The sequence below is a fragment of the Coturnix japonica genome, chromosome 1 (assembly GCF_001577835.2).
Source record: "Coturnix japonica isolate 7356 chromosome 1, Coturnix japonica 2.1, whole genome shotgun sequence".
Lineage (NCBI taxonomy): Eukaryota > Metazoa > Chordata > Aves > Galliformes > Phasianidae > Coturnix > Coturnix japonica.
Genome location: NC_029516.1, coordinates 70,853,177 through 70,878,401, shown reverse-complemented (window position 1 = coordinate 70,878,401; position 25,225 = coordinate 70,853,177). Strand labels below are relative to the sequence as shown.

General features: G+C 38.1%; 1 protein-coding gene across 3 annotated transcripts in view; it reads right to left on the bottom strand.

Annotated features, from left to right (window-relative positions):
* Positions 1–24,007, bottom strand: part of SPAG17 (sperm associated antigen 17) — an 80,390-nt gene extending 56,383 nt beyond the window's left edge. For 2 of the 3 annotated variants that reach the window (XM_015874180.2, XM_015874189.2), the window contains exons 1-6: positions 23,829–24,007; positions 17,174–17,314; positions 16,823–16,882; positions 4,196–4,324; positions 2,251–2,455; positions 958–1,152 (exon numbers count right to left, since the gene is read on the bottom strand). In XM_015874180.2, coding sequence (XP_015729666.1) covers positions 958–1,152; positions 2,251–2,455; positions 4,196–4,324; positions 16,823–16,882; positions 17,174–17,314; positions 23,829–23,933 — 835 coding nt within the window. In that variant the 5' untranslated portion in view covers positions 23,934–24,007. The remainder of the gene's footprint in view (positions 1–957; positions 1,153–2,250; positions 2,456–4,195; positions 4,325–16,822; positions 16,883–17,173; positions 17,315–23,828) is intronic. The other variant, XM_015874197.2, reaches the window with a different exon arrangement.
* Between the last annotated feature and the right edge of the window lie 1,218 nt (positions 24,008–25,225).

Sequence of the window (25,225 nt, the reverse complement as noted above, 5' to 3'; positions counted from 1 at the left end):
TGAATGTTAACTCTGAGAGAAGTGTGAATAATAGTAGTGAAGCTAATAGAGTGATTAGAGGAACAAAAAACTAACCATATCAAAAGAGTAACAACGTTTGACTTCATAACTCACAAAATGAAAGCCATTAGGGGATATAAACACGTAAGGAAGAAAAGAATATGAGAGCTGTTTTGTAATCCATGGTTTATGAGTATCAATACAAAGAACAACAGAAACACAATAACATGATTGTATTTACAAGTTACCATCTTCTTAAAAAACAAAAGAAAACAAAAAAAACCCCTTTGTGTATTACTCTGTTTCAAAACCCATTCAAATAGGACACTCTTTAACTCCTGCTTCAAGCCACAACTAAATAAATCCTTATTGGCATACATTTATCTACTATAATCTTAAAAGTCTCAAAGATTCAATGATATTCCTGCCCTTCAATGATGGCTCCCATTTAGCTTGCTGTCCACCAAGATCCCAAGTCATTTTCAACAAAGGCAGTACTCAGCTGTCCTCAGGCAGGATGTTATTCTGTGACATGTTCTTTAGCTTGACCCATGGTCCCAATCTAACCAGCTGTGCACTTCCTTTGAAATTACCAAACGTGACAAGTCTTCTTAGAAACAAATCTTCCTGGATGACAACATACAACGGTACACATCTGATAAAGTATTTTACGGTGGCTGCTGCACAGAACGGTGGTTGCAAACACTGCTTGTTTAATCAGCCCCTCTTTTCATTGTCCAGCTAAGGCAAGTTTTTGCACTGCAAACTCCTTGGTTTCATGACAGAACCAATGGCAACACTATTTTTGCACATGGAAATATAACTGTTCACAAGTATTATCCATAAACATAAGGCACAGAGGAGGAGAGAAGTACAAGGATAATAGGGAGAACAGTATTTACTTGGATATTAAACAGTATTCTTGCTACTTAAATGTTGTTCTTATGACCAAGTTACCTTCAGGTGAAAGTAATGATTCTTCTTGAATTCTAGCTGCTTCCAAGTATGCCTGTAATGGCTCATAATTCTCAGAAGAAATCTTGATTACACTTGAAACATTAACCCCAAGCTCAAACATCACTTGCAGTAGCTGAAGGTTGTGGAAACCCAAAATTATAAAGTAATATTGGGCACCGTCATCTGGTTCATCATCTGTTCAAAGCAAAAGAAAAAGAGACTGGAGCATGGGATTCAACAGCTAAACAAAAATTATATACATATATTAGTACATAGGGATATTGCAAATTAAGGTCACAGAAGCAGCTCTTCTATAACCTTATTGGCGTAACTGTACATAATATGCTAAAATGTATATAGGTTTAGATTGAAGTCTTCGGCAGCAGACCACCTAGAGAAAAACTGTTTGAAGAAGCACCAGTAAAAAAATTATTTGGAGAAGTTTATTATAACCACAATGTAAGATGTAGCAGAAACATTTTCTGCAATTGCTTTTCTCAGAGAAAAGCTATTTAATTCTAGGACATACTCAATTGTTCTACTGGTAGTTTCATTCCACATAAAGCTAGCCAGGGAGCACACACAGAGTAAGTTACTGTGTTTTAGCTGAGAGATGGTACTAGCTGTAGTAATTCTGAAGGATTAGCTGCAAGGAGGACTAATCACTGGCTTCCTGCCCAACAGGTTCGTGAGTCCCTGTCAAAACCTTCATCATCTGGTAATACCAGCTCACATTACTCCGTATAGTTGGCCAGACTCATCCAAATTCCCTTTAGAGAATAGATGAGAAGTTTCATTAAATGTCTGCTTTATTGTTTCCGTAGTAATATGCACAACAGTGTACCAATGTACCAAAGCAAATGATGTCAAGCATCATATCAGACAAGTGCAAATAAACCTTCTAGAAACTTTTGTATAGAATTTGGCTTCACCTTCAAACAGTGGTGGACAGCTCTGTGTTATTTTATTAATACAAAGAGAAAGCTGCCTCTGGGTACTGACAAATGCATTTAGTTATTTTGAAATCTTTTTCTAAACATGTTTTTTTTATACACTTTAGTTAAGCCTTAAGCACATTATAACATCTTTATGTCAACGTGCCACATATACCTCATCTGTATTTTTTCTTAGATATTACCATTGCACTTCTAAGCAGAGCACAGTGCCCTCTTCAAATGCTTTAACATTGCCAAACATACCTTTCAACACAGAACAGAAAGGAAGGACTGAATGACAAGCTAGTTTTAAATTTTTTAGCAAGTTTGTCAGAGGCATATCCACAATTTTGCATACCAATGTATTTGTATTCCTCTTCCTTTTCTCCTCGTTTCTTCAATTGGCTATTTTTTTTAACAGTAACTGGCACTGCAGGGGCTTCTTCTGCTTTTTTTCCTTTTTTTCCTTTCTCAGTTGTTTTGGCACTAGGGGGTTTCTCTTTGCCAGGAGGTTTGCCTTTCCCTTTCCCTTCATTCATTTCCTTTTTTTGTTCTTCTTCAGCCTGACAAGATAAAGAAACTAAGTTGTCATTGTAGGCTTTGTGAAGAACAAAGGGCAGAGTGCTGTATAATCACTTATTTATCTGAATACTTTTCAGTGTTATAATGTTGTAGTGAAGGTGTCTTGAACACTGTTTTGTTCTTCATAAACACATTATTTAGTTTATTACATTCTCAACAAATCACAGTGTTAAGAGTTCACATTAATAACACGGTAGAAAGATGAGAGAAGAATCACTGTCCTTCAGTTACTGTCACTACAGTACTTGCAGACAGAAACCTTCCCCGGCCTGAAGTGAAATCAGACCAAAATTCGCATCTCTGTTAACACTTGAGTAAGGTGTAAAACAGTACCAGCGCTGTTTTGTCTTTGATGTAAATATCTGTCTACTATAAACAAGAACCAACAGCCTTGTGCTCATTTCGCACAGGATATTACTTAGCCATTCTCATTATTTTCAAACAAAACCCCCAACATTTAAGTTTACTCAGTAATTTAAGAGTAAAGAATGAAAAAAGATGGTGGTAGTGACCCAAAGCCTCACATAACACACCTAAGAAGCTCAGATCAAGTAAAAAATTTAAATAATCCAAATGCATTAAGGTAAAGGGAGGTGCTATAAGAGCAAGAAAAACACCATATTTCTATCCAGCATCACAACTGTGAACTAACTATATAAGAATGACATTTCAGTTTTGTAAAGTTTTTAAATACACTAAAAATATACTAACTTTAATCACTGCTAGCATTCCATTCAAGTCACTTTAAGTTCTATTAAGTCAATGAAAAAAATCTTTCCATGCAGATTAATTAGGTCAGTTTATTCTACACAACTGTCTTTCCCACACCCAGATGAAGAACCAAGCTTTCCAGCTGCAGCAGATGTGTTTTGTTGAATCTGAAATCAGAGCTGAAGATCTTTTCCTTCCTTCCTTCCCTTCATCACACAATCCCTTTTTATATCACCTAGGAATGTCTTCAATGATTCTTAAAATTGTTTGTGCTGTGGTATGGTGATTCTGATCAGTTTTAATTATTTACTTTCAGATTTACTCCACTTTGGACATTTCAACTGGAAGGTTTTGATATTATGACTTTGAATTCTTAGCTGATTAACACATCAAAACAGATGACACAATCATCAGACCACAGTGCTACAATCAGCTTCATTTATAGCACCAGAAAAATTTTATGTAATTAAGCCTCGAGAAAGCAGAAAAATATATTAGAATTTGTCAAGATTCCCACAACAAGCACTAGTTGTCCTTACTACTTCAGGAAGTAAGAGCCTCTTTTGAGAACCTTTTCCCTTTCCTCTCAACGTCACAGTGATTCTTTGCAAGCCTGCTGAAATTCCTGCTATAGAACACTTAGGCAGGCTGACTAAGGCAGTCTTAGAGCTAGTAGTGACAGCCCTAGAAGGCATGTGGAAGCCAGTTCAGGGAACTCTGGAAAAGGACAGTGATGATACATAGTTCCTAGCTCCATCATCTCTTGTTCCTGAGATAGTGAATTACTACTTTTTCATCAAGCAAAGAGTTCTTTTCCCTATCTCAACTGCATTTGAGTAATTGGGAGCTTCTTCCAAAAACCTAAATACATTTCTGTTTACTTTTTTTTTTCCAGTCATATTTACAGGAAGTTAAGCATGAGGAGAAAGCTGAATTCATGCAAACAGTTCCTGAATTCAAACAGCTTCATAAAGTTAAATAAGAAATCTCCCTAATGCATACTGCAGTACCTTTTCAGACTCCCTTCTCTGAAGATCATCCTGTTTAATGCAAAGCAGTTGAAATTTCAATAGCTTTCCAGTTAGTGTTACAGGAATTTCTTCTCCGCTATCCAAAATGGCTTTGGCTGCTTCTACTACCTGCAGAGAAAAAAATAACTATTACTTGCAAGGTTTTAATATTGCATTTGACTTATTTCACACGCAGAAATGATGGGGTGTTACTTCACAAGGTGTGGTTCAAAATGGCCACACGTTCAAAAAAAAACCCAAAAAACCAACAAATCTACATGATACATAGCTATTCTTTATTTTTGAAAACCTCAAATGAAGTTATAAATGCTGTAACATAGCAGATGGGAGAAAATGTCTATGATTTATGTAAGGGTCAACAGACACACAGTTTTCACTGTAAATTATATACATATATATTTTAAAAAACAAAAGAGCAATATTAAGCAACTACTTATTATAAATTAATACGTATTTAACAGACACCAAATCAGAGGGTATTATTTTGAATGCTATTTACAGAGTGACTAGTGTCTGAGGCATTGGCCTTGAATGAAAGATACAAACATCTTGAAGGGAATTTGAGAGGGTCTGTCCTGGTGAAAAAATGCCCCCTCCCTGTGTAATGCTGATTCTGCTGGTATGCAGCCTAATTGGGGTGAAATAAGGCTATTGAGTTTTCTTAAGGTGATGACAGCAGCGGGAACATACAGCTGCATTGTCCAGATGTGTGGCATTGACAGGCTGTTTTATGACTATGTTTTTTACAGCTTGTTTCCACTAAATTCTGTACAACACACTAACATCTGGGCTGTTTTCCTTGGAGCCTCATAACCACTTTATTTACTGCGAAAAAAATAAAATAACATAAAAATATCATAAAAAGTTGTTATACGTTTCTTTTCACTTGTGTTGTCTCTGTAATAAAGTTCACCTATGTAGGAAGCGCTGCTGAGGAATAATATAACCATAATATTTTCCTACTTTTGTTTTTAAGCAGCCATCAGCATTATTTATAACCGTGGGCTGAATTAGGTGTTACTCAAATGTTCTGACATGTTTCTCTTTTCCCCTCTTGGAGCAATTACAGTTGGGCACATATGGTGTCAATTTTGCTTGCTAACATTCAGACAATGAAGTTGCACACTGCATCTCATTGAACTGTGTCTTGTCTAATGCAAACAACATCATTAGCTTTGAGCTTTCAGTTTCTTACCCAGCTTAGAACTTTTCACTTTTCAAGTAAAACCTGGGTAAGTAAGTATAGCCATTAAAAACACTTGTTTGAATAAAACAAAGCCAGAATGGAATTCAGACTATTATAGGCCAAATGACTGTTTCATACAAATGAAAATGAAACAGGAGGGAGAAAATCTGGTATAACTTAGATTTTTCTGGATCACATAACAGGGAAACAAAACAAAATATTTATAACCTCCCACCACCAAATACTCCTCCCACTCCAACACTAATAAATCCTGTAATCTCCTTATCACACACCTAAGAAAATACATAATAGTAAAGCTCAGTTTTGTTTTACATCTTTTGTAGCCTGAGTAAGAATAGCTGGTCACCGTCTCAAGAAACCAACCATAGAAGGCTTCTGGAAAGATTCCTAATGACTTCAGAGTCATGGCAGAAAACCAATGACATGTTAAGAGCAGACTTAAAAAAATTCACAGACTCTACTCACCCTAAAAGCTTCAAGCCATTCCAACAAAAAAAGCATAACTTAGAGCTATCTAGAGAAAACATAAGCTCTGAAAGAAAGTTTGCTAGAAATATCACATTAATTTCCCTTAGAGAAAAAAAAAAGCATACTTTTTTTTTTTTCTTTTTTTTTGCATAAATGGTGTTAACAGCTTATGCAAAGACGTACTTCTCAACTGCCTAATGTGCATGAGATGCACATTTCTTGATGCACGATGGAGAGGAAATGGAGGGATTCTGGAAGGATTCCTGAAAAGTATATATAGTAACCCAGCCTGATGGCAGTTGCTGATTTATTGTTCATGAAAGAAGGAAGGAATGCATAGACTCTTATAATCCATTCCTCCTGAGAAGCTGAAAGCACTTTATCAGTTAGATGTAATGCATCATGACTTTTCCTATTTTGTAGACAGACAACGTAGAAATTAAGAGACGTGTCCAGCTCATTATAGAGTTTGGACAATTCTAAAAAGTTCCAACAACTGGGAATGCCGATTTTTATGTGAAGTGTTAGAAGGGTACAGACCAAACTCTCTTTCACAGGAGTACACTCTACTACTGTGGAGTGAGGTCAAATAAGACAAAGGTAAAATAAGTATCCAAAATTTGGCAATAAAAAGAATGCAATCAGTTTTTCATATAGCAGTGTGAAATCTGCAGCATGACTAAGGAAATAAAAAACAATCCTTCACCACTGCTAGTTTAAAGATAGAACACAGATCAATTCACACAGAGTAGATAAAAGAATTTATTACACACACGCACGTTTTCTTTATTTGTGGCCCTGTGAATTATTCAGGCACCTGGCATAAACAACTAAGAATTCACAGAGCCTCAATAACAAAAAGCTGAAGACAAAGACTTGGGAAGAGTACAGAAAGAATCTTCTGGGATACTATGAGGTGGATTCATTTCAGATTGACTATACTTCATCCTGCCAATGATGACCTTTTCCTTATGTAAGAAACCATGGAAACTTGGACAGACAAATCCAGTTAGGTAGAGCCTCTTTTCCTTTAAAGGAAGAGGAAACTTAGCATTCCTCACACAGCAGGAGTCACTTTTGTGGAGTGCAGAAAGGCTGCAGTGATGCAGTATTTGATCCCATATGGTGGCAGTATGAACCATGCAGAGACTTAGCTGCCTGGTGCAAAGGGCATGTATTTCAAGCCACTCAAACATTTCATGCATGCTTGTAGGTGATACAATACCACTGGCATATACTGATGTCATTAAGATTGGAGGCAGATTTTAAATGTTTGAAAAGCATTTAAAGTCTGAACCTCCATCTTTTAAATTGCCTCCTTTTCAGTATAGCCTTTTCAGATCTACTGTGGCTACTACATCATAATCAAAAAAGCACTTAATTGATATACCGAATTACCAACTTTCACAACTTTGTCAATACTTGGAAGTGGCAAGCTTCACTTGCAACTAGTTGCTATAGTTATCCTACATGCAAGATAAACTTTCTATCACCCCATCTTCCCTCCTATTCTTGAAACAAACAATTAAAGCCATCACATATATGTCAGATTCACGTATAACAGTTCCTGCCAAAAACATAATGGTTCCTTTGCAAAACAAATCCCTTTCTAGCTGATACAGTCAGTTTGAAGCTGGTAAACTATCTTTATCAGAAGAGTCAAGAAGATATATGGATTACATATACCAATGAAGATGCTGTTTACAGTTCAAATATGTATTTTTTGAGCAAGCTGATGAAAGAAGGAAAAATAAACAATCTTCACTTACAACAATCTGCCATCAGATTAGTGTAGCACTGTAAGAATCCCTCGTAAGAAGCTTTCAAGCCAGACTACAGAATGAAAGCTGCATGCCATCCTGAAAATCTTCTGTTCGAAGAAGACATTTGTATGCACAGCATTAAATATTTCTGAATCTGGAGATGCCATTTCATTTACAACAGCATACTGTAACACCATTTTCAAAGAATACCAGGAAGGCATTGTGCTCACTGAAAAAACTTCTTTGATATCACACCTGCAGTTTGGTAAAAGGTAATTCAGCCTGTACTGTCAGACCATTCCCCTTGTTTGATTTTTGCTTCTCAAAAAGTCATCTCAATTACGATGTCAAAAGATTACTTGTTTAGTCATTGTCCTTCACTGGTGAATTAATGACTCATGATTCAAACTGAGCTCAAGGATCACGTACATCAGTATATCAAGTGCGTATCTGAAAAGAGCTCCATGTAGAGCTTATGTATCCATTAGGTAGACTGAATACCTTAAGCCAAACCAGTGAATCACCCTCATTAATCAGTAAAGACACTACCAACATGTATTCCAGTGAATTTTAAAAACTAATAAAAGCAATTTTGAAGTCTTTTCCTTCCTCTCTGTGTCCCCCAGTGTCTAAGCACTAGTTTTCTAACAAACCTGCTAAATAAGACTAGGATACTTTCACTTTTGAGCAATACTGAGCAAATAGGTATGCTATTCATGTACTAAATATCTGCCTTGGAGTCTCCTCTTCAGGCTGAACAAGCCCAGCTTCCTCTGTCTTTCTTCACAGGAGAGGTGCTGCAACACTCATCATCTTCATGGTCTCTTCTGGATCCTCTCCAACAGCTCCATCTCTTTAATGTGCTGGGGGTCCCAGGTCTGGACATAGTATTGCAAATGGAGCCTCATAAGAGCAGAGTAGAGGTGGACAATCACCTCCTCCCTGCTGGCCACCCCTCTTTTGATGCAGCCTGGGATACAGTTAGCCTTCCAGGCTGCAAGCACACGGTGTTTGCTTGCGTCAAGCTTTTCACCCACCATTACCCCCAATGCCTTTTCCACAGGATATCTTAACAGGTTTAATCTACACAATACAGGAGAAAGACATACATACAAGAGCGTGTGTGTCTTACTATTACAAGCAGCCAATGTTATAAGGGAAATACAAACAGTTGAATAACACAAATTAAGTAAAAAGAGATAATACATTACATAAAAATTAGGATGACTTTTAACTTTGGCATTATTAAAGATCTCATATGACAGCTCTAGCCATCTGTGACATATACTTCCAATGCCTTCCTGGCCACCTAACTGCTACTAAGCCTAACTGCTCCAAGGAATTACAAAATATGATGTGAATATCCAGTGACCAAAATGATTAATCATCAGCATTGCTAACTCAGCAAAGATGAGCTTCATGGAAAGAAAAGGTTCTCCCATATGACCCTTTAATACCTGTTCAGCTTTAACACTAACTGGGGAGAGACAGATGAAATGGCATTTAAGTAATTCCTGAGGAACAACTAAAGAAATCAAAGCTCTCTAAACAGAGAAGACTACCAGTCTGCTGTGATCTGTTTTCAGAAGAAGGGATATATTGCTATGATCAAATCTCAAAACATTTACATTTCAAAGGAACAAATGCACTCAACAAATCTTGATGAGGAGCAGAATATTTTGTGTTTCTGAGAAGCACATGCTTTATAGTAACTTCAGCCAAATGGATTCACACCCTGAACTTTACAGAGCTGAAATCAGGTTACTCTGATAGTGCATCTGGCAAGGGAGAGAACCCAATAAGACAGGAAGTCCCAATGGCCTTGGGACCACAAGGCTTGGCACCACAAAAATCCTCAGAAGCACCTTTCAACTGTGCTCCATATGTGTAGTGGGCCTTAGACACTTCTTTTTTTCCTTCAGTGACATCTGATTCTGTGGTTATTAAATCTACCTGAGAAACATGACCCTTAATAAGCCCCTTATAGTCACCTGATATTTTGAAGGCAACAAAACAAGAACAGCACTTCCTTTTCCAGAGGGTTTCTACCAGTTCAAGGATGACATTGCTACAGACATTGCTATTTGATTAGTTACACACATATTTCAACAAAACCTGCATGGAAACACCAAAAAAATGTATACCAAGTTGCATGCATGTTGGAATTTACCTTGTACATGCTTGGCAACAGGTGAGCTGAAAACCACTGAGCAGCTAGTACCTACAGCAGGACCTAAAGTTCTCTACCTTTCCCTGGCCCTAGCACCTCTATAAAAGGCATCTTCATTTAATGAAAACTCCCAATAATCTCTTGAGCATGTTTACCTACAGTGTATAAAGACAAAGTGCACCTGCAATAAAATTCTTTTAACTCTCATTCACACAATTGCGCTTGATAAACACTCACCTGAGAACAGTTTTATTGTATTACACCGTTTAAGACTGCAGTATTTGTTTTGCTCTGTACTGGCCTTCAAAATTAAAATTAAACTCTCCTATCCTTCTGATGAGTCAACATGACTGTTAAAGTGATTTTTACTATCAAACATTCTCAACAAAACAGTGATGTGTGAGAAAAGTTCTGGCTCTTGAACTATTCCATTTTACAAACACTTTTCAATGTAATTTTCGTTCTACAGTGGAAAGAAAGCAAATTCTAACTTTAGCACAACATAAATTCTAATCACATTCATCTTCAAATGTGAAGACTTTGAAGGTTAGATTTTAGAATGACTATCTCTACTTTCGAGAAAGCCTGCTCTTGATCTTAACCTTTCTGATAGTGTTTTGTCAAAATATACACTTCCACAAAAACAATTCATTTTTGATCATACGTTTCTTCAAGAAATCAAATGAGATACCTAACAGTACTTACTTCCTTGCTTGTGTTATTTCTGAAACTTGTTTCTCCAGCAACACATACATCCTGGTGATTAATCAATCTTTGCTCTCCACCAGATACCACAAAACTCACAAGAGCTTATGCCTTCTTGGGTAAAAATACTCCTAGTCACATGTATTATGTATGCAACATTTAGAGTTTTGTTTCCACATCAAGTTATTAATCTGATGTAATATCCAAGTTAAAAAGCATTGTATATATCAACTTTATGCAGCAAGAATTAAACACAAGGAATATATAATGTTACAGAGGTACTCCAGGCCATTAGATTGTGAAAATACTTATGGTAGTAGGGTAGAAAACTGTACAACTTAAAGCAGGATGTGGAATCATGAATGCAGTTAGGGACAAGAATCTAATGGGTAACAAAAGAGTTCATGAGAAGAATCACTACAGAGGACAGTGAGAATACTTATAAGAACAGGGGCCAATGGGCTAAAGATATTTATTTTCATTTCTACTCTCTCAAAAGCAAGATCTGTCTGAATATGAGGCTCTTTCATTCAGGATGGTATCATAAGAGAGATTCATATCAGTTTTTCGCCAAAGGTATGGTATCATTAGCTGTATTACGTAAAAAGCAAAACAAGGCAAAACAAACGCAACACAATAAAACCAGTAGCTCAGATTTTCTACACAACAGATTTACTGTAATATCCTTTAGGCAATATAAATCAGTGTAAATGCATACCCTTGTTCCTAGTGCCCCTGTTGTTTTATTTTTTAACTTCCCCCCCCCCCCCCCCTCCCTTCTTCTTCAGTGAAAGTATTGGTAGAAACAGATAGCAGAAAAGAACAGGCATAATGAGAAAAAACATAGAAAGGCATGAGGTATTTAGGACCAACTGAAGAGAAAACACAAAAATTGTTTTGAATTCTTGAATGCAATTCATGCCATTGAGGTAAGGGAGTATTACAATAAGACAGCTTTGACTATTCATGCACATCCGCACACACACACACACATATATATGCACATATGAAAACTTTCAAAATACAATAATAGCACCTATTCCAGGAATTACGTGCTAAATTCCCTTCCAAAATGGACCTTTTCTTTATTGTGGACACTGTGATATCACCAACAGTTACTTTAAATAGTCTCACCAGCAGCAACCCTTACCACAAAAATCTATATTCCACACACTCCCAGCAAAAAAATAATCCACAGAAATGCCTGAAGTAAGACTGGTTTAAATCCACCATTTTCTGCCAGAATTCATTCAATTTGTTCCATTTCAACTTGTTCAATTTTTGCTCTCCTACAGGAGATCTTAATATTTCAGGTAACGTATCATGAGTTAGAAGTGATAGGACAGAAATCTGCTTCACTTACACCTGGAAAACTCAAGGATCCTTTCGATCCTGATGTTATTAGGGCAAGAAGTACTGTTAACATTACACAAATTCCCAAGGATTCTGACAGCACAGACTTAGGGGAAAAAGAAACAACAAAAAAGAAAAAACCTAAACAAAAAACATGCACCCTATAAATAATTTTAAAGTAAGGCAAGATTCTGTTTCTAATCAATAACCTTTTAGTCCTCAAAAATTAGCTGTACAAAACATGCACTAATTAAGATTTACATGCAAACATTCAATTTAACTAGATTTTGACAGGAAAACAGTGCATACTATGCTTCTCAGTAGAAGGTTTGATCTGGGGGTCTCTTTGGGTTGTTTTATGAAACTGCACAATTAGGTAAATATCTGTATGTCTGTCTATGTCTGTCAATATGGGTTGGCTGTTATGTATCTTCACTCAAACTATAGAACTGGCACATTCTCTGCTTCTATCAGTCCTGAAGTGTGAGGTATCTGAGTTGATACTCCTCTGTAAGCAACAAGGTACTATAAAAATCAGGTTTTGTACGAGAATCATTTGCTGTGCAGAACAGTTTCTGTGTTCAGCCAATGATAAAAATTTATGATCAATATATTCTTTTCTTGTAATCAGTATATTCTCTTCTGTTTAAATATTAACAGTTCCTGTAAGTGACGCGCAGGTTACATACTACATAATACAACATTCAGCTTTGGTTCTACAAAACTTGGGACTAACTTCCAAAATAATTATTATCAACATATTAAGATTATTCTATTTAAAATATTGCAAATTATTCAGGAAAAGATGAAGTCTTCAGTGATAGGATTTCTGGAAGACACAATAAAGATAGGAATTACAAATAATGTAGTGAAAAACTCATTCATACAAAGTTGTCTGGTTAACACAGTCAGCATAACATAAGAAAGCAATATGATTTGACTTTGCAAATTACAAGAGATGCATCTTAGAACAAAGAAAGCAAACCAAATTTACAAGACAGAGAACCTGAAAAATGGTAACTATGGGAAGGACTCATTGGTCAATGGTGAACCATTTGATTTAAAATTTGTTCTTGGTGCAATGCCTAAGACAACTTCTACAAACTTCAGACTCATATACAATGAGATATCAAATAGGATTACATGGATTATGTTACATTTGTATTTGATAAGTATTCATCAAAACCATTAGCTCCACAATGAAATAAAATTAGTTGTGTTCAATACAAAGATTCACAGAAATTGCTCAAGAACTGAAAAACATGAAGGAGTCTATTACACATTGTTAAAGAAAGAGAAAAATTAGGGACAATTTGAACTGAATTTCAGATTTTTTACATTGAGAAGATTAATTGCAAGATTTCCTTTGATCTAGTAAGCATGACTTTTATGCACTGAAACATGCGTTTACACTGAAACTAGTAGTAACTTTTATCAGGAAACATTTTCCCTGAAAGAAATTAAGTTATAATAGATTCTTGATTGGTTTTAAATGTTCTTACAAGCTACAGTAGTATAAACCAGAAAAGTGTAAACCTAAAATACTATGCTTCTAACTATCCAGCAGTTCTCAGGTTTTCTGACAAGAACACACAGAGCTTTGAATCTTTTACTAGTGACGAATAGAGAAGGAAAATCTTCCTTTCAAAGTCCCGTGTCTATCAGGGGAAGGAAAGATGGAGGGAAGAAAAAAAAAAAGGCATCATAAAAGATAGCATATAGGAAGGAAAAAAAAAAATAATTTACAGGAAACTTACATTTCAACTACTCCAAACGCTTCCACTGCATTTGAGGTCCAAAGCCCAAATAGTCCATTAATCCTTTCCCTTCTGTTTCAAATGACTACTCTAAACATATTTTCTCCTCTCAGTCCCTGAAACCTATGGATTTGCTGCTATCACAGATTTTATTCCACTTATTAACAGCCCCTTCTCATGGCTTATGTTCACCTTTTCTGCAGAAAGGGCATTATAACCCACGTCTTTTTCAAGCAGAAGATGAAATTACCTTTGCCTAAGAGACTGCTTCATGCCTAAGAGATTTTCCATCTTCCATTCACTTATACCTGTCCTTAAGGAATCATAAGTCTACTGAGGATTTTGTGAATGCATTCTGTGCTGTTCACGCTGCCTCCCATCATCCCCCAAAGACATCAGTAAAGTTAGCTAATTAATCAGCCATTAACAGCTGAAACACAGATGACTTATTTTGCTTCAGTTGCACAGCATTCTGGCATAAAAACAGGCTAGAATTTGGGTTTGGCCCCTGATTAGATGATATTTTCCAATTTGATAGAGGTAGCTAGGAGCCAGTAATTCTGCTGTGAGAAATCAGAGTTACTGTATTAATTCTTTATATGTAGTGGAATAAAGACGTACACTTTTAACTGCAATCCAGTCTTTTTGGCTTCATAGGATCCCCAGGCTAGCATGTCCTGGAGATAAGTCCAAACAGTGTATGAAAGAATGCTTCCTATTACAAGGTTTCACCAGAACAAGGGCACATTGTGAGGGCAGCATTCTGTGATGTACATCCACACAAAACTGCTCTCATCTCTACCACTTGTGCCTACTTCATCTTTCTATGATCCTTTATCTCAGGCATCTGAGCTTGTCTGACAGAACTACAACACTGTTTCACATCTCTCACACTCCCATACCCCTCCCTCTCATGGTCACATTCATTATTCAGTTGTTTATTTGCAGCAACACTGCTATCTACTTCCAGTCTTCTCACACTGAGGGGCTGCATAAAGTTCCATCTTCTTTTAAAATCTTTTCTCACCATTATACTACTCTCCACCTCCAGCTTATTCCCATCTGTGTATGTGACAAGAACCCTTCTAATTATTTCCTAACAGAAAACTTACAAAATAATCAGGTACATAAACAATAGAAGATACATACCTTGCATATATAATACATATATTTTATTCAAAATACAGCTTTAGGTCTTGTCTGTTAGAAAATTGGTCTATGATAAATAAACCTGACACTGTATGAAATCTGTTGACATTTTACTGAAAATTTAATGTTCTTTTTCTTCCATTAAAAAAATAATATGGCATCTTTATGAGATAATTAGCCTAACATCATTAATTAAGTGCTGGAAATAGCAATAAGTCATAAATCAGGGCTCCTACTCCTCCTCAAGTCACTTTGGAGGCAGAAAAGCAGTTAGACACTGAATTCGCCTGGATTTGGAAATCTTTTAGCTATACATTCATAAGCACTGCTATTAACCTGTTCAGTTCGTACAATAAGAGTTTTATGAAACCAAACACACTAAGATGTGTGTTAAAAGCCCTGAAGGGAAATAATCTAGAATAGACAAAAGGAATGTGCTTTTCTATGATATATATCTAGCTTGCAATACACCAACACAAGAGTTTGTTAATGTTTCTTGACCTGAAGCAGGCATTGCTGATCGCTACGCTGGAACTCATTAAAACACCCAACATCTGAGTAGACACAATTTGCAAGAACAATGGCACAGGTAACAATATTGTTGTTAATACCATTAACAGCCACGTTAATACGCATCAGTCATCAGTCTCGAATTCACTCACATGCATACTTCATATATTCAAAGATCATTAATGGTTTAGTAATTTCATTTACCATATCACCAGAAATGAATATGCACCTGCAGAATGTGCATATTCCTCAAGCATGTTGAATCCTGTGTTTTGTGCAGCAAGTTTTTGAATGCACAGACTGTACATGGACTTGAAGCACACACTGAGGAGCTAATTTCTGCCCTGAGAGGCAGGATCTTAACGCTCGTGGCAACATGATCAATCTTCTAATTTGCTACAGCCAGAAAGGAAACTGAGTCCAAGCAAAAGGTCAGAACAGGCATTTTATATTCTCTGTTAAAGGAAGGGAGGAAAAAAATGTCTTTGAGGAATAAAGTAAGTAGCTAATGAGACACAGCACTGACAGCTGGAATTTAATAAGTATCCACTTCACAAGGAAAATTGCTCTTAGTAATTAAATACAGGTATCACACAAAGCTTCAGCTTAGAACAAGACTTTAAAATCTTTCCTTCAGTTGAACTGAAGGGGTTTTACATCCCAGGTAATATAAGGGTGGGTTTGCCTGGGAGGCTGGTCCTAAACGAAGAGGGTTAATTGCATAAAATTCACGGTCATGTCAGTGGTAAATAATTCCAAAGGGACTTGTTCAGATAGTAGTCTGGCATTACTGAAAAACAGACTGCAACTAAAAAGACCCGTTATAAAGTCCACCAAAACCCGAGACATATAAAAAGTTTATTAGTCATTTCAGAACTAAAATGCAAACAAGATCTTTTTAGAGGGATCCAAAAATCTTTATGTTCCAGGTCTGTAGGACCATAAAACTCTACCTGAGAAAATTTTAAACAATCTTCTAATTAATCACAGAATTTTATAACCTCTCACAAGCTGTACGTAAAACATTAACAAGTTAGGGAGAAGGAAGTCCTCTTTGTACTAAGCATGACTCCCAACCCCAGTGACATACCCCACTTGACGAATCAGGTTAGAATTTAACATCAAACTGTGATTATAATGGATACTAGCACACAGAGCTGGTGTTTCGTTTATGGGCTTGCACACCAATAAATGAAGGTATAAGTCTCTAAATTACTGCAAGCATCTGGGAGAGCAGAGTCCAATATTTTTCTGTAATTTTTACCATCAAAATAAGACCAAGTAACATATTCTTAATAAAACTAACATCTCTAAACAGTTATCTCGATTTTCACCTAATTAGCAGTCTAACAGAAATATGCTGGTATCAGAGAAAGAAAGCAGTTAAATATCTAAACAAAGTTGAATGATTATGCCAGACATATTCAGTAGAATTGCATTTACTCTCGTATGCGTAACATAGTTGCACAGCTGTAATTAACTCAGCGTAAGAGGGCTGACTTTGCAATATATGTTTTAACTTACCTCATAGAACATTGGCACATCCTTAACCTTTTTCCCCTTTTGACTTCCACATTCTGAGATCTGCAAGGAAATAAAGCATTCTGCTGTGATCAGATCTTAATTTTAAATAAATTATTTTACTTCTTATTGCCTATTTTAAATCAACTTCAAGTTCCTTAAGGAGGAAGCTTTGATGAGCACCTTCAAGAAAAGTCTGAAGAAGACTTTAACACTTACAGGTAGCAAATCAACTCTCATAGTAAGCTTCTCTGCTTCCATTTTTATCTCCTATGAAGTAGTATAACCTTTAAAATTTCCAGAGTAATTCAATTAGGATTTGGTATGTTATTAAAAGTTCCTTTCTTGGAATACCTGTCTGAAGATATCTTCATGTGTTACCGCACTGAAGAGCTTCCGCTGTGGTACCTGCACAGCAAGGCACAATGCCTTTGTGTGAATTTCATCTTCAATTCTGGCCCCCACCACAAAAGCGACGCTAGGCTTCCAGTCATCCTACTTTCCAAAATAAAATATTTAATGCATTAGAACATGAGCACACAATAAAGCTCTTCTGCAGCTTTTCAATGAGTAAGCATGCAGAGATAATTACTCTCTTTAACGCATATCCATTACCATATGAAACATGCTACAGTGAAGTGTAAAACCTGCAAAAGCACATACTGGTTTGTTCCAGTTATTTCTGCCATCAGGTGGCAGCATTATGCTGTGGAAAAAGCAGGAGCCCAATAATACTAAAACACCTTACAGGCAGATGCTGCACTGGCATTGCACAAAGGTGAAATAACTTCTGCAAGCCATTTGCAGATTGGAGAGTCTGGTAATCAAAAAGGAAATAGAATTTAAACGTATGTATTTATACCGTTGGCATTAACTATTTGCTCTAGAAAAATGAAAAGAATCCACTTTACTCATCCTAGAAAAGAGAAACTGATTGGATACTATTGTCTAAAAATTGTAGCATTGTTTGAATATCTTATGAGGGTCTGCCTATTCATTATTCTTACATTTTTTTCCCCTCTAAGTATTTTGAATGAAGATACATTTTGTCCAAATGGGTCACTTCAAGCAAACCTTATCCACTTATTTTACTCTAACCTACTAGAATCCCTTTCAGAAAGTGAGTGGCCACCTCCAACACATCTATAGCTCTCTCCAGTCTTCTTCATCATCATCGGTGACACCTGAACTGGTGGCACCTGAACCAGAAACACATCTAGCAGTTGTGCTCTCCACACTTCAAGATGCACCATATCATATATATTCAATTGCACATCTGCACCAACTCTTTTCCCAGTTTTACAACACTATTCTTCGTTTGTTCTTTCTCATGCCTGAATAAAAAAAAGTCTACCCTAAAGCTTTGCAATAAAGAAATGTGTCCAGCCACCCTGCAGTGGTGACACTGCTCACTGGAGAAGTGGCAACAGCTGCAGCACTGCTGGCAGCTCAGCTCTCCATCAATGGTCCATGTGGGGACTGAGCTAGGTCCACTCAACTCCTTTTCCCCCTTTCTATAGAGCTGGGGAATACTGATAGCTCACCCTGCCTAAAGTTGTCAAGATAGCTTTGGTTATATGAACAAATTAAATATTTCAACATTACCAATGAAACATGTAAAGAAGTTGCACCTAATTTGAATTAAAGTTAAATTTGTCATTGTACAGCTCCCTTCTTTGAACAGAGAGTATTTGGATGTCTATACTTGTGTGCAAATGCATTATATTCTAGGCTTCCAGAAGTACAAACTGTTGTGACTGAATGACCCTCTTGTGCCAGCATCATGAGCAATGTTGGAGCCTTGAGAAGGACCATCCAGATGTGAGGTGAGCTAATGGAGCAACTGATCACCAAGATGGTTCTCCTTAGTGTAGGCTGCCAAGAGGGGAATTAAGTGCAGTGTTGCGGAGACAGGCCAACAGCACAAACAGTCCTCTCTTTCTCCTTAAAACAAAATGGTACCTTGGTGCCCAGAAATTACATCTGTTTAGAACTAACATTACCCTGTAACAGTGACGTCTGTAAAACCTGTCTCCCTCATAAGCTCTGACTCTTCTTGACATTTGCACCCTTAGCCCACAACTTCCCCAAATCCTTCTCACATCCTGTATTTGCATCCCTAACACCATCTTCTCCACAATCTCCCTGTGCAGTTAGTCTCCAGCTTCATGACCTGACTTCATTGCCAGCTTTCTTAGGTCTTAGATTCCTTGTCCAATTCCTAGCACCTCTAATATTTTCTCCCAGCCACTTGGCTTATGTGTGAGTAATTGGACTTTTTTCTTTGCAACACTTCTCCATTTCTTGGGGAGGCATCTGAAGCAAAGGATAAACATTTCCTGATTTCCATTGAGGTGGCACATAGCACCAATGCAAAATATCAAGATAAGTCCAGCTTGTGAAAATGAATTACCCCCAAAAACTTCAGATTTACCCAAACAAAACATTTTCAGGGATTCACCAAAAGGTGAATCACCCTGACACTATTCGCATCTCTTTTCCTCTCCATTTTCTGCTTCAAAGAAACAAGCTGCTAGAGCTTCTCCACAGAACAGCTCTTTAGCTGGAACATGAATCAAAAATACACTCCCGTTATACAAAAGACACAACACCTGGGAATAGGAGCTGGATAAATACCAGGAATAGCTACACAGACTCGAACAGGGAATAATGATGCAGAATTCCCAGTCACTAACAGCGTGCCATCTATTTCTACACTGACTGATTCTGAAGCCCCCGAGGTTCATTTTCCAGTAAAGTGGAATGTTCGTAATGGCAACTGAGGTCAATGAGAACAGAGAACATGCAGCATTAGTACATAGCTTAAGGTGTTCATCTGACTTCGCCTTTCTTCTGACCTTAGAATTTATTATTTTTTGCAACATTGTCCTTACATTATCAATATTGTAACAGTACCCTTAATGTTCAAGGCTCTGAAAGGATAGAGAAGAAACAGACCCTGCTTCTACAGCTCACCACCTACAATCACAACATAAAACTGAGAAGGAAAAGTAATAAAATGTATATGGTTACTTTTAAAACATTTTCTCCCTCAATATACAACTGCTGCTCTACTCAGTTCAATTCTTTCAGATGTTATTGTAGAAGAGAGACCTAAAAAAGGATCTGAGGGAGCATAGAATAATGACCCCAGGGTTACCTCAAATGACGTTCCCAGCCTTAAATGTAAGATAGAGAAAATCATGCAGTAAGTAGAGGAAAAGCACAGTCTGGGGAGGCTGCCACTAGGGGAACAGCAGAAGCACAGCTGTCAGTGGAGATGAGTGAAACAGAGATAGCAGACAACCCAGAGAATCAACAGCACTGGTTCAAAACTGAATGATAATAATAATGGGAAATGTGACATTGGAAACCAAATATCTTCTATGCAATTTGAGATAAGTTCCAGTTACGGGTAGGATCATTCTAACTGGAAGACACTCAGTTACAATCATTCTCACAAACGACTCCATGTCACTCATTTCAAAACACTTGACCATGTCAAGACTCATCAACAAGTCAAAATCTCTCAGAAATGACGATCTGTAGGGGAAACTTGTATGTCCTTCTGCAGAAGAGGCTCCAGTTCCAGCAAGATCCACCTAACTCACAGAACTCCACACAAGCAGCTTTCTTTCCACTTTAAACATGTCTTGTGCTCTCTGCTTCATCTCCTAGACACAGAAGAGGAGCAGCAGCTTTAGAAAAGAGGTGTGAACAAATCAGATACACTGCCTACACTTTCAGTACTGGTTTCCAGGTTTCTTTTGCTAGAAAAAGCATCAAACAGTTGTCTTGTCTGTATCTGTCAGTTTTCATTGCCATTTATTCTTGTGGCGTTTAAAATGGTGTTTCTTCTTTTTTTTGTGTGTGTGCGTTTTTGCTCCCCCAAAGGGCCACAACTAGTAGGTTCATTTCTTTACACCATAATTTTGAATGTAACTCTAATTGCTAAAGGGGAACATTTGAAAGCTTAAAACTCCAAATATTCGAGCATCAAGTGGCGAGAGTTCTTTAAACTCCTCATTTTTAAGTAAAGCCCTAGAAACAGTGAGATTAGTGATTTACAAACACTTGGGAAGACATCACCTTTAGCGTTTTTTGTTTTCACCACTGAAAACAGTAAATAAAGCAGGAATTAGTGGAAAAAGCGTCTCATCAGCAATTTTGCAGCCCTAATGCAGAGATGCGCAAGGCACATCTTAAACAGTGTTAAGATACCTTCAAGTCTGCTTTCATTACCTGCTTACTGGCACATACCCAGGTTACTACCGGATTCTGATTTTAGGAGTTCTGGCTTTTGCTGCTTGATTTCTAGTTACAGAGCAACACAATTCAGCTGAACATTTAGTTTCTCTCCAAAGAGCGAGCAGAATGAACAGAGATCAAAAGTTGAGCCATCCTATTCAGAATGTTTGCAATGGTTTTGTGAGGTCTAAATACAGTTCAATTTTCAGGCCTTAAAATGCCAATAAAATGAGAGAAACAGTACAGGTGGGAAATCAGAGCAGAATGTGGCTTCCAGTTGCTATCAGTTATAGCACCTAATAAGGACATAGAATATATCAGAGCTGTATTTGCTCAGAATTCACTTTTCATCTAGCAAATACAGCTCCATACCTACTTAAAGCATGAAAAATATAAACCTGAGCATCTTAGTTTATATTTTGTGATTTAATTTTGCAATTAACCTAATCAAATTATCGTGATAAATATATGAAGACAAACCCAACTTGTAGCTCCAAGTTTTTCTTCAGAGTATGTTAGAAACAAAAGACTTATATAAACTACCACATGAGGCTCTGCAAAATCCATATTTCCTCTGTACATGTTTTTATGTTGTCTGTTTGCCAGTTTTCACAGTGTGTTTAAGAAAAAGCCATTATTTGGTTAGTAAATACCAGTTAAATCATATTTTGGTTAGCATACCCTCTATAACACTCCATGTTAACACCACATGTGAAATGACTCCTTTTCATAAGATCAGGCTAATAAAATATTGTAAGTAAGTCATAAACACACATCAAAATGTGGAATTTCATTGCTTAGCTTATCTGGTACAATATAAAACCAGTTCTACTAAATTCCCTCTGACTCCACTAAGAGGAAAGAATATTCTCTAAATTGATAAAAGATTTTAAAATTCATTATACATGATTTACCAGGAGGGAAATGTATTTAATTGGTAGGAGTTCCTGTCATCTCCCAAATATTTTCAGCTCCATACAGTATATCACATACGACGTAAGAAATTATTTTGCACAGTGTGGTTGGTGACACCTATAATTAAAATAGCTCAACACTTTTTAGAAAAGGCTGCTTTCAGTTTCTGACCTTTATGCATTTGAGTTTAAATGCTATATTCTGTAAGGTTGCTGAGGAGGGCAGGAGGAGAAGAGGATACTGAGCTTAGACTGTTTGCTGAATGAGGTTTGATTAGAAGATCATTTTTATCCCTTCATTAAAAAAAATCAAAAACAAAAACAACTGAACATAATGTCATTAAGTAAGAAAATCAGTTTTTTTTCCCCATGTTCAAGAGGAAGAAACAAACATTTAGCAGCACCAGCTTATATATGTCAAAGGTATGCTTTCACAAAGCACAGTCATTTACATTAAGTCGACCCATGTCCAGGAATCATGAACTCTGAGCTCTGAAGAGCATCTGACAGCTAAGTACTACATCTGCCTCTGCCCAGGATAATCAGAACTGAGTAAGAATTGCTCTCCAATAGCAACTGCTAAAACTCCCTAGTTTAGCAGGGAGTTTTAGCAGTTGCCCAGCACCACAGGAGCTTGAGTTCAAGTTGACCCAAGGCTCAGCCTGCCAGCAGCAAGAGAGAGAAAATGGAATTAGTTTAACTGGAACATAAAACACACGGACAGTACCAGAATTAAGGAATCTTAATTAAGCTCCCTTGGGTTGAGGCATTACAATAATCCTTAATTAGGTAATAACATACTTTCTTCCAACAGGACTCTGACTCAATTCAGTGAATACACCCAGCATTTCTTTCCATCTGCCTCAATGTGTGGTCCTGAATAATCCTAATTCTGGTATTTCCTAAATTTTGAGCATTTATTTCCTACCTTTAAAAATACTTCGCTATAATGGGTTTATATTCAGCAAATGTAATAAATTACAGATAGAAGCAGTAGAACAAACAGAGCACTTTGTTCAGCGAATTCACTGGACGATATCCACAGCCACAATAAACACCACCATAAAAACAAAGTTTCACTAATTGGCACCTTGCTAGCAAAGCCCAGGAAAACAGCCAGGAGGTGAGAAGGGTACAGAGGGAACCTCCACCTCTTTCTCAGGCTTTCGGGGATGTTCTCCTGGAGTAAGGATGGGATTTGACAGCAAGAAAGGGCTCAGGCACTTCTGATAACGTACATTTATTTAGCAACAGACTCAGCAGCACTTACTGCAAACACTGATTTTGTCTGGCTAAATCCATACAACAAAAAATACCCCAGGTCTTCAAATGAGGCACAACAGGAACCCCCCCAAACAAGGGGTTTGTGGAAGTCATTTGTCTCACTTGCAGTAAGTGGTGCTGGATAAACACACGCTAGAGAAATATTATTGTTTGCAAAACTGCCGCGCTATTTTGAAACCAAAGTTCTTCCTTGCAAGTCAAGATTTATTAGTATGACATTGCTTACATAGAACCTGGAAACCTAAATACGCCTCACATGCTGTTAAAAAGCAGAAGGGGGCAGGGGGGTGGGGGGAAAGTGTCATTTAGCCGCTCACGCTCACGCAGGAAAATTACAGCCTCCCATTTTCAACGCGGGAGTTAATGCTGTGTCAGCACCTCCACCAAACCCCGTTGTTCAGCAGTTTATAAAAAGTTCACTCCGAGTCGAAACTTGGCGTCCGACCCGGGCATAGGAGAGCGGGCCCAGCCGGGGGCCGCTTCCGGAGGTGGACACGGGGAGCCCCCGTACGACCCGCAGCCCCCCTCGCCCCGTCCAGCGCCAGGTCGCCCCTCGCCTTCACCTCCTCCAATGGGGCGGACACCAGCGCAGCCTCCCAGTTCTTCCCTGCAGTCCCAGCGGAGGAGGGGGCGGCCGCCCCGCCGGTTTTAGCCCGTTTGGGGGCCATGGCGGTGCCGGCAGCGGGCAGACCTCACGCGTCGCCCCGACGACCGGTTTCCGCGTGTGCAGCCGCCCCGTCGCTGCGGCAACCGGGCTAACAGCGCTTCGAGCCCTATAGGACTGTGCTGCCTATAGGACCCTATAGGACTGTGCTGCCTGCTGATGGGCTCGAGGGTGCGGTGGGGCCTTTCGTGGTGCTGTAGGTTATAGAATTGAGGTGCTGTACCTCGAGCCGCTATTTTGTGCCTAAGAACAGGGCATGGGCTTAGGTGCGTGCGATGAGGCTGAAGGGGGAATTCGGCCCCCTGAACCCCTCGGGTTGTGCTGAGCCCCTGGGCACAGGTGTGGATATCCCAGGCCAAAATCACTGGCTGAGCGCTGCCAGATGTGCCGGCACAGGGACCCGAGAGGGGAGAGGGAGGCACGGTTGGGAGAAAACAGGATAGCTGCCAAGATAAAGAATTCATTACAGAGGAGTCATGTCGTGATCTCACAGTGGAGACGAGTGAAATATTCTGTGTGATTTAACATTTGGTGAAAATATCCCAAACCACATGGTGCCCTTCCCCCCAGCCTGCTGTACCGACCAGCATTGCTTGGAGCTTCCAAATCTTCTCTTTTAATTTTGCAGGAGCCTTAAAGCCGTCCTGTGCAGCCCATTACTGCTGTATTCTGTATTGTATTCTAGGGTGATACTGACCTCATGTATGTTCTTTATAAAATACCTTCTAATCACATGCAGTAGAAAACTATTAAGTTTATAAGAGGCATAAGATATCGGTCTTGTATCATCGTTGTCTTCAGAAGAGTATCTTGCCTGGGTTTGTAGACAGTGATGTAGTTTATAACATGGGAAAGCTGCACAGTAGATTTGCCAACACCCATAAACATGTTCTCCCACCCCATTTCTTGGCTAATGGCCATTTTTCTCTTTTTGAGGTTTTCTTTTGTTGTCCTGAAAAAAAAAGTAAAAATAAAAAATCAGACTCCAATTGTTCAGAGAAACAGAGAGGATGACATTCCCACCAAACCCTTGTTCTTCATTAAAGTCTTGGATATGCAGATCGTGCCTGCTGAGGTGTATTGAGAGAGTATGGGGAAGAAGGACTTAGGCCAGGAGCAGCAGGACAGGACAGAGGAATGGGGCAGAGTGCATAGATAACGTTGCTAAATACCATTACTGTGAACTGTCCTGATTTTTTTATGGCTCAGTTTTCAGTCTGGTTGTAAGCTTCAGGATGACCAATGGGAGAGGACTGTGCACCCAGTTCCTGATGGTGCAGGGAACTATGCACTACC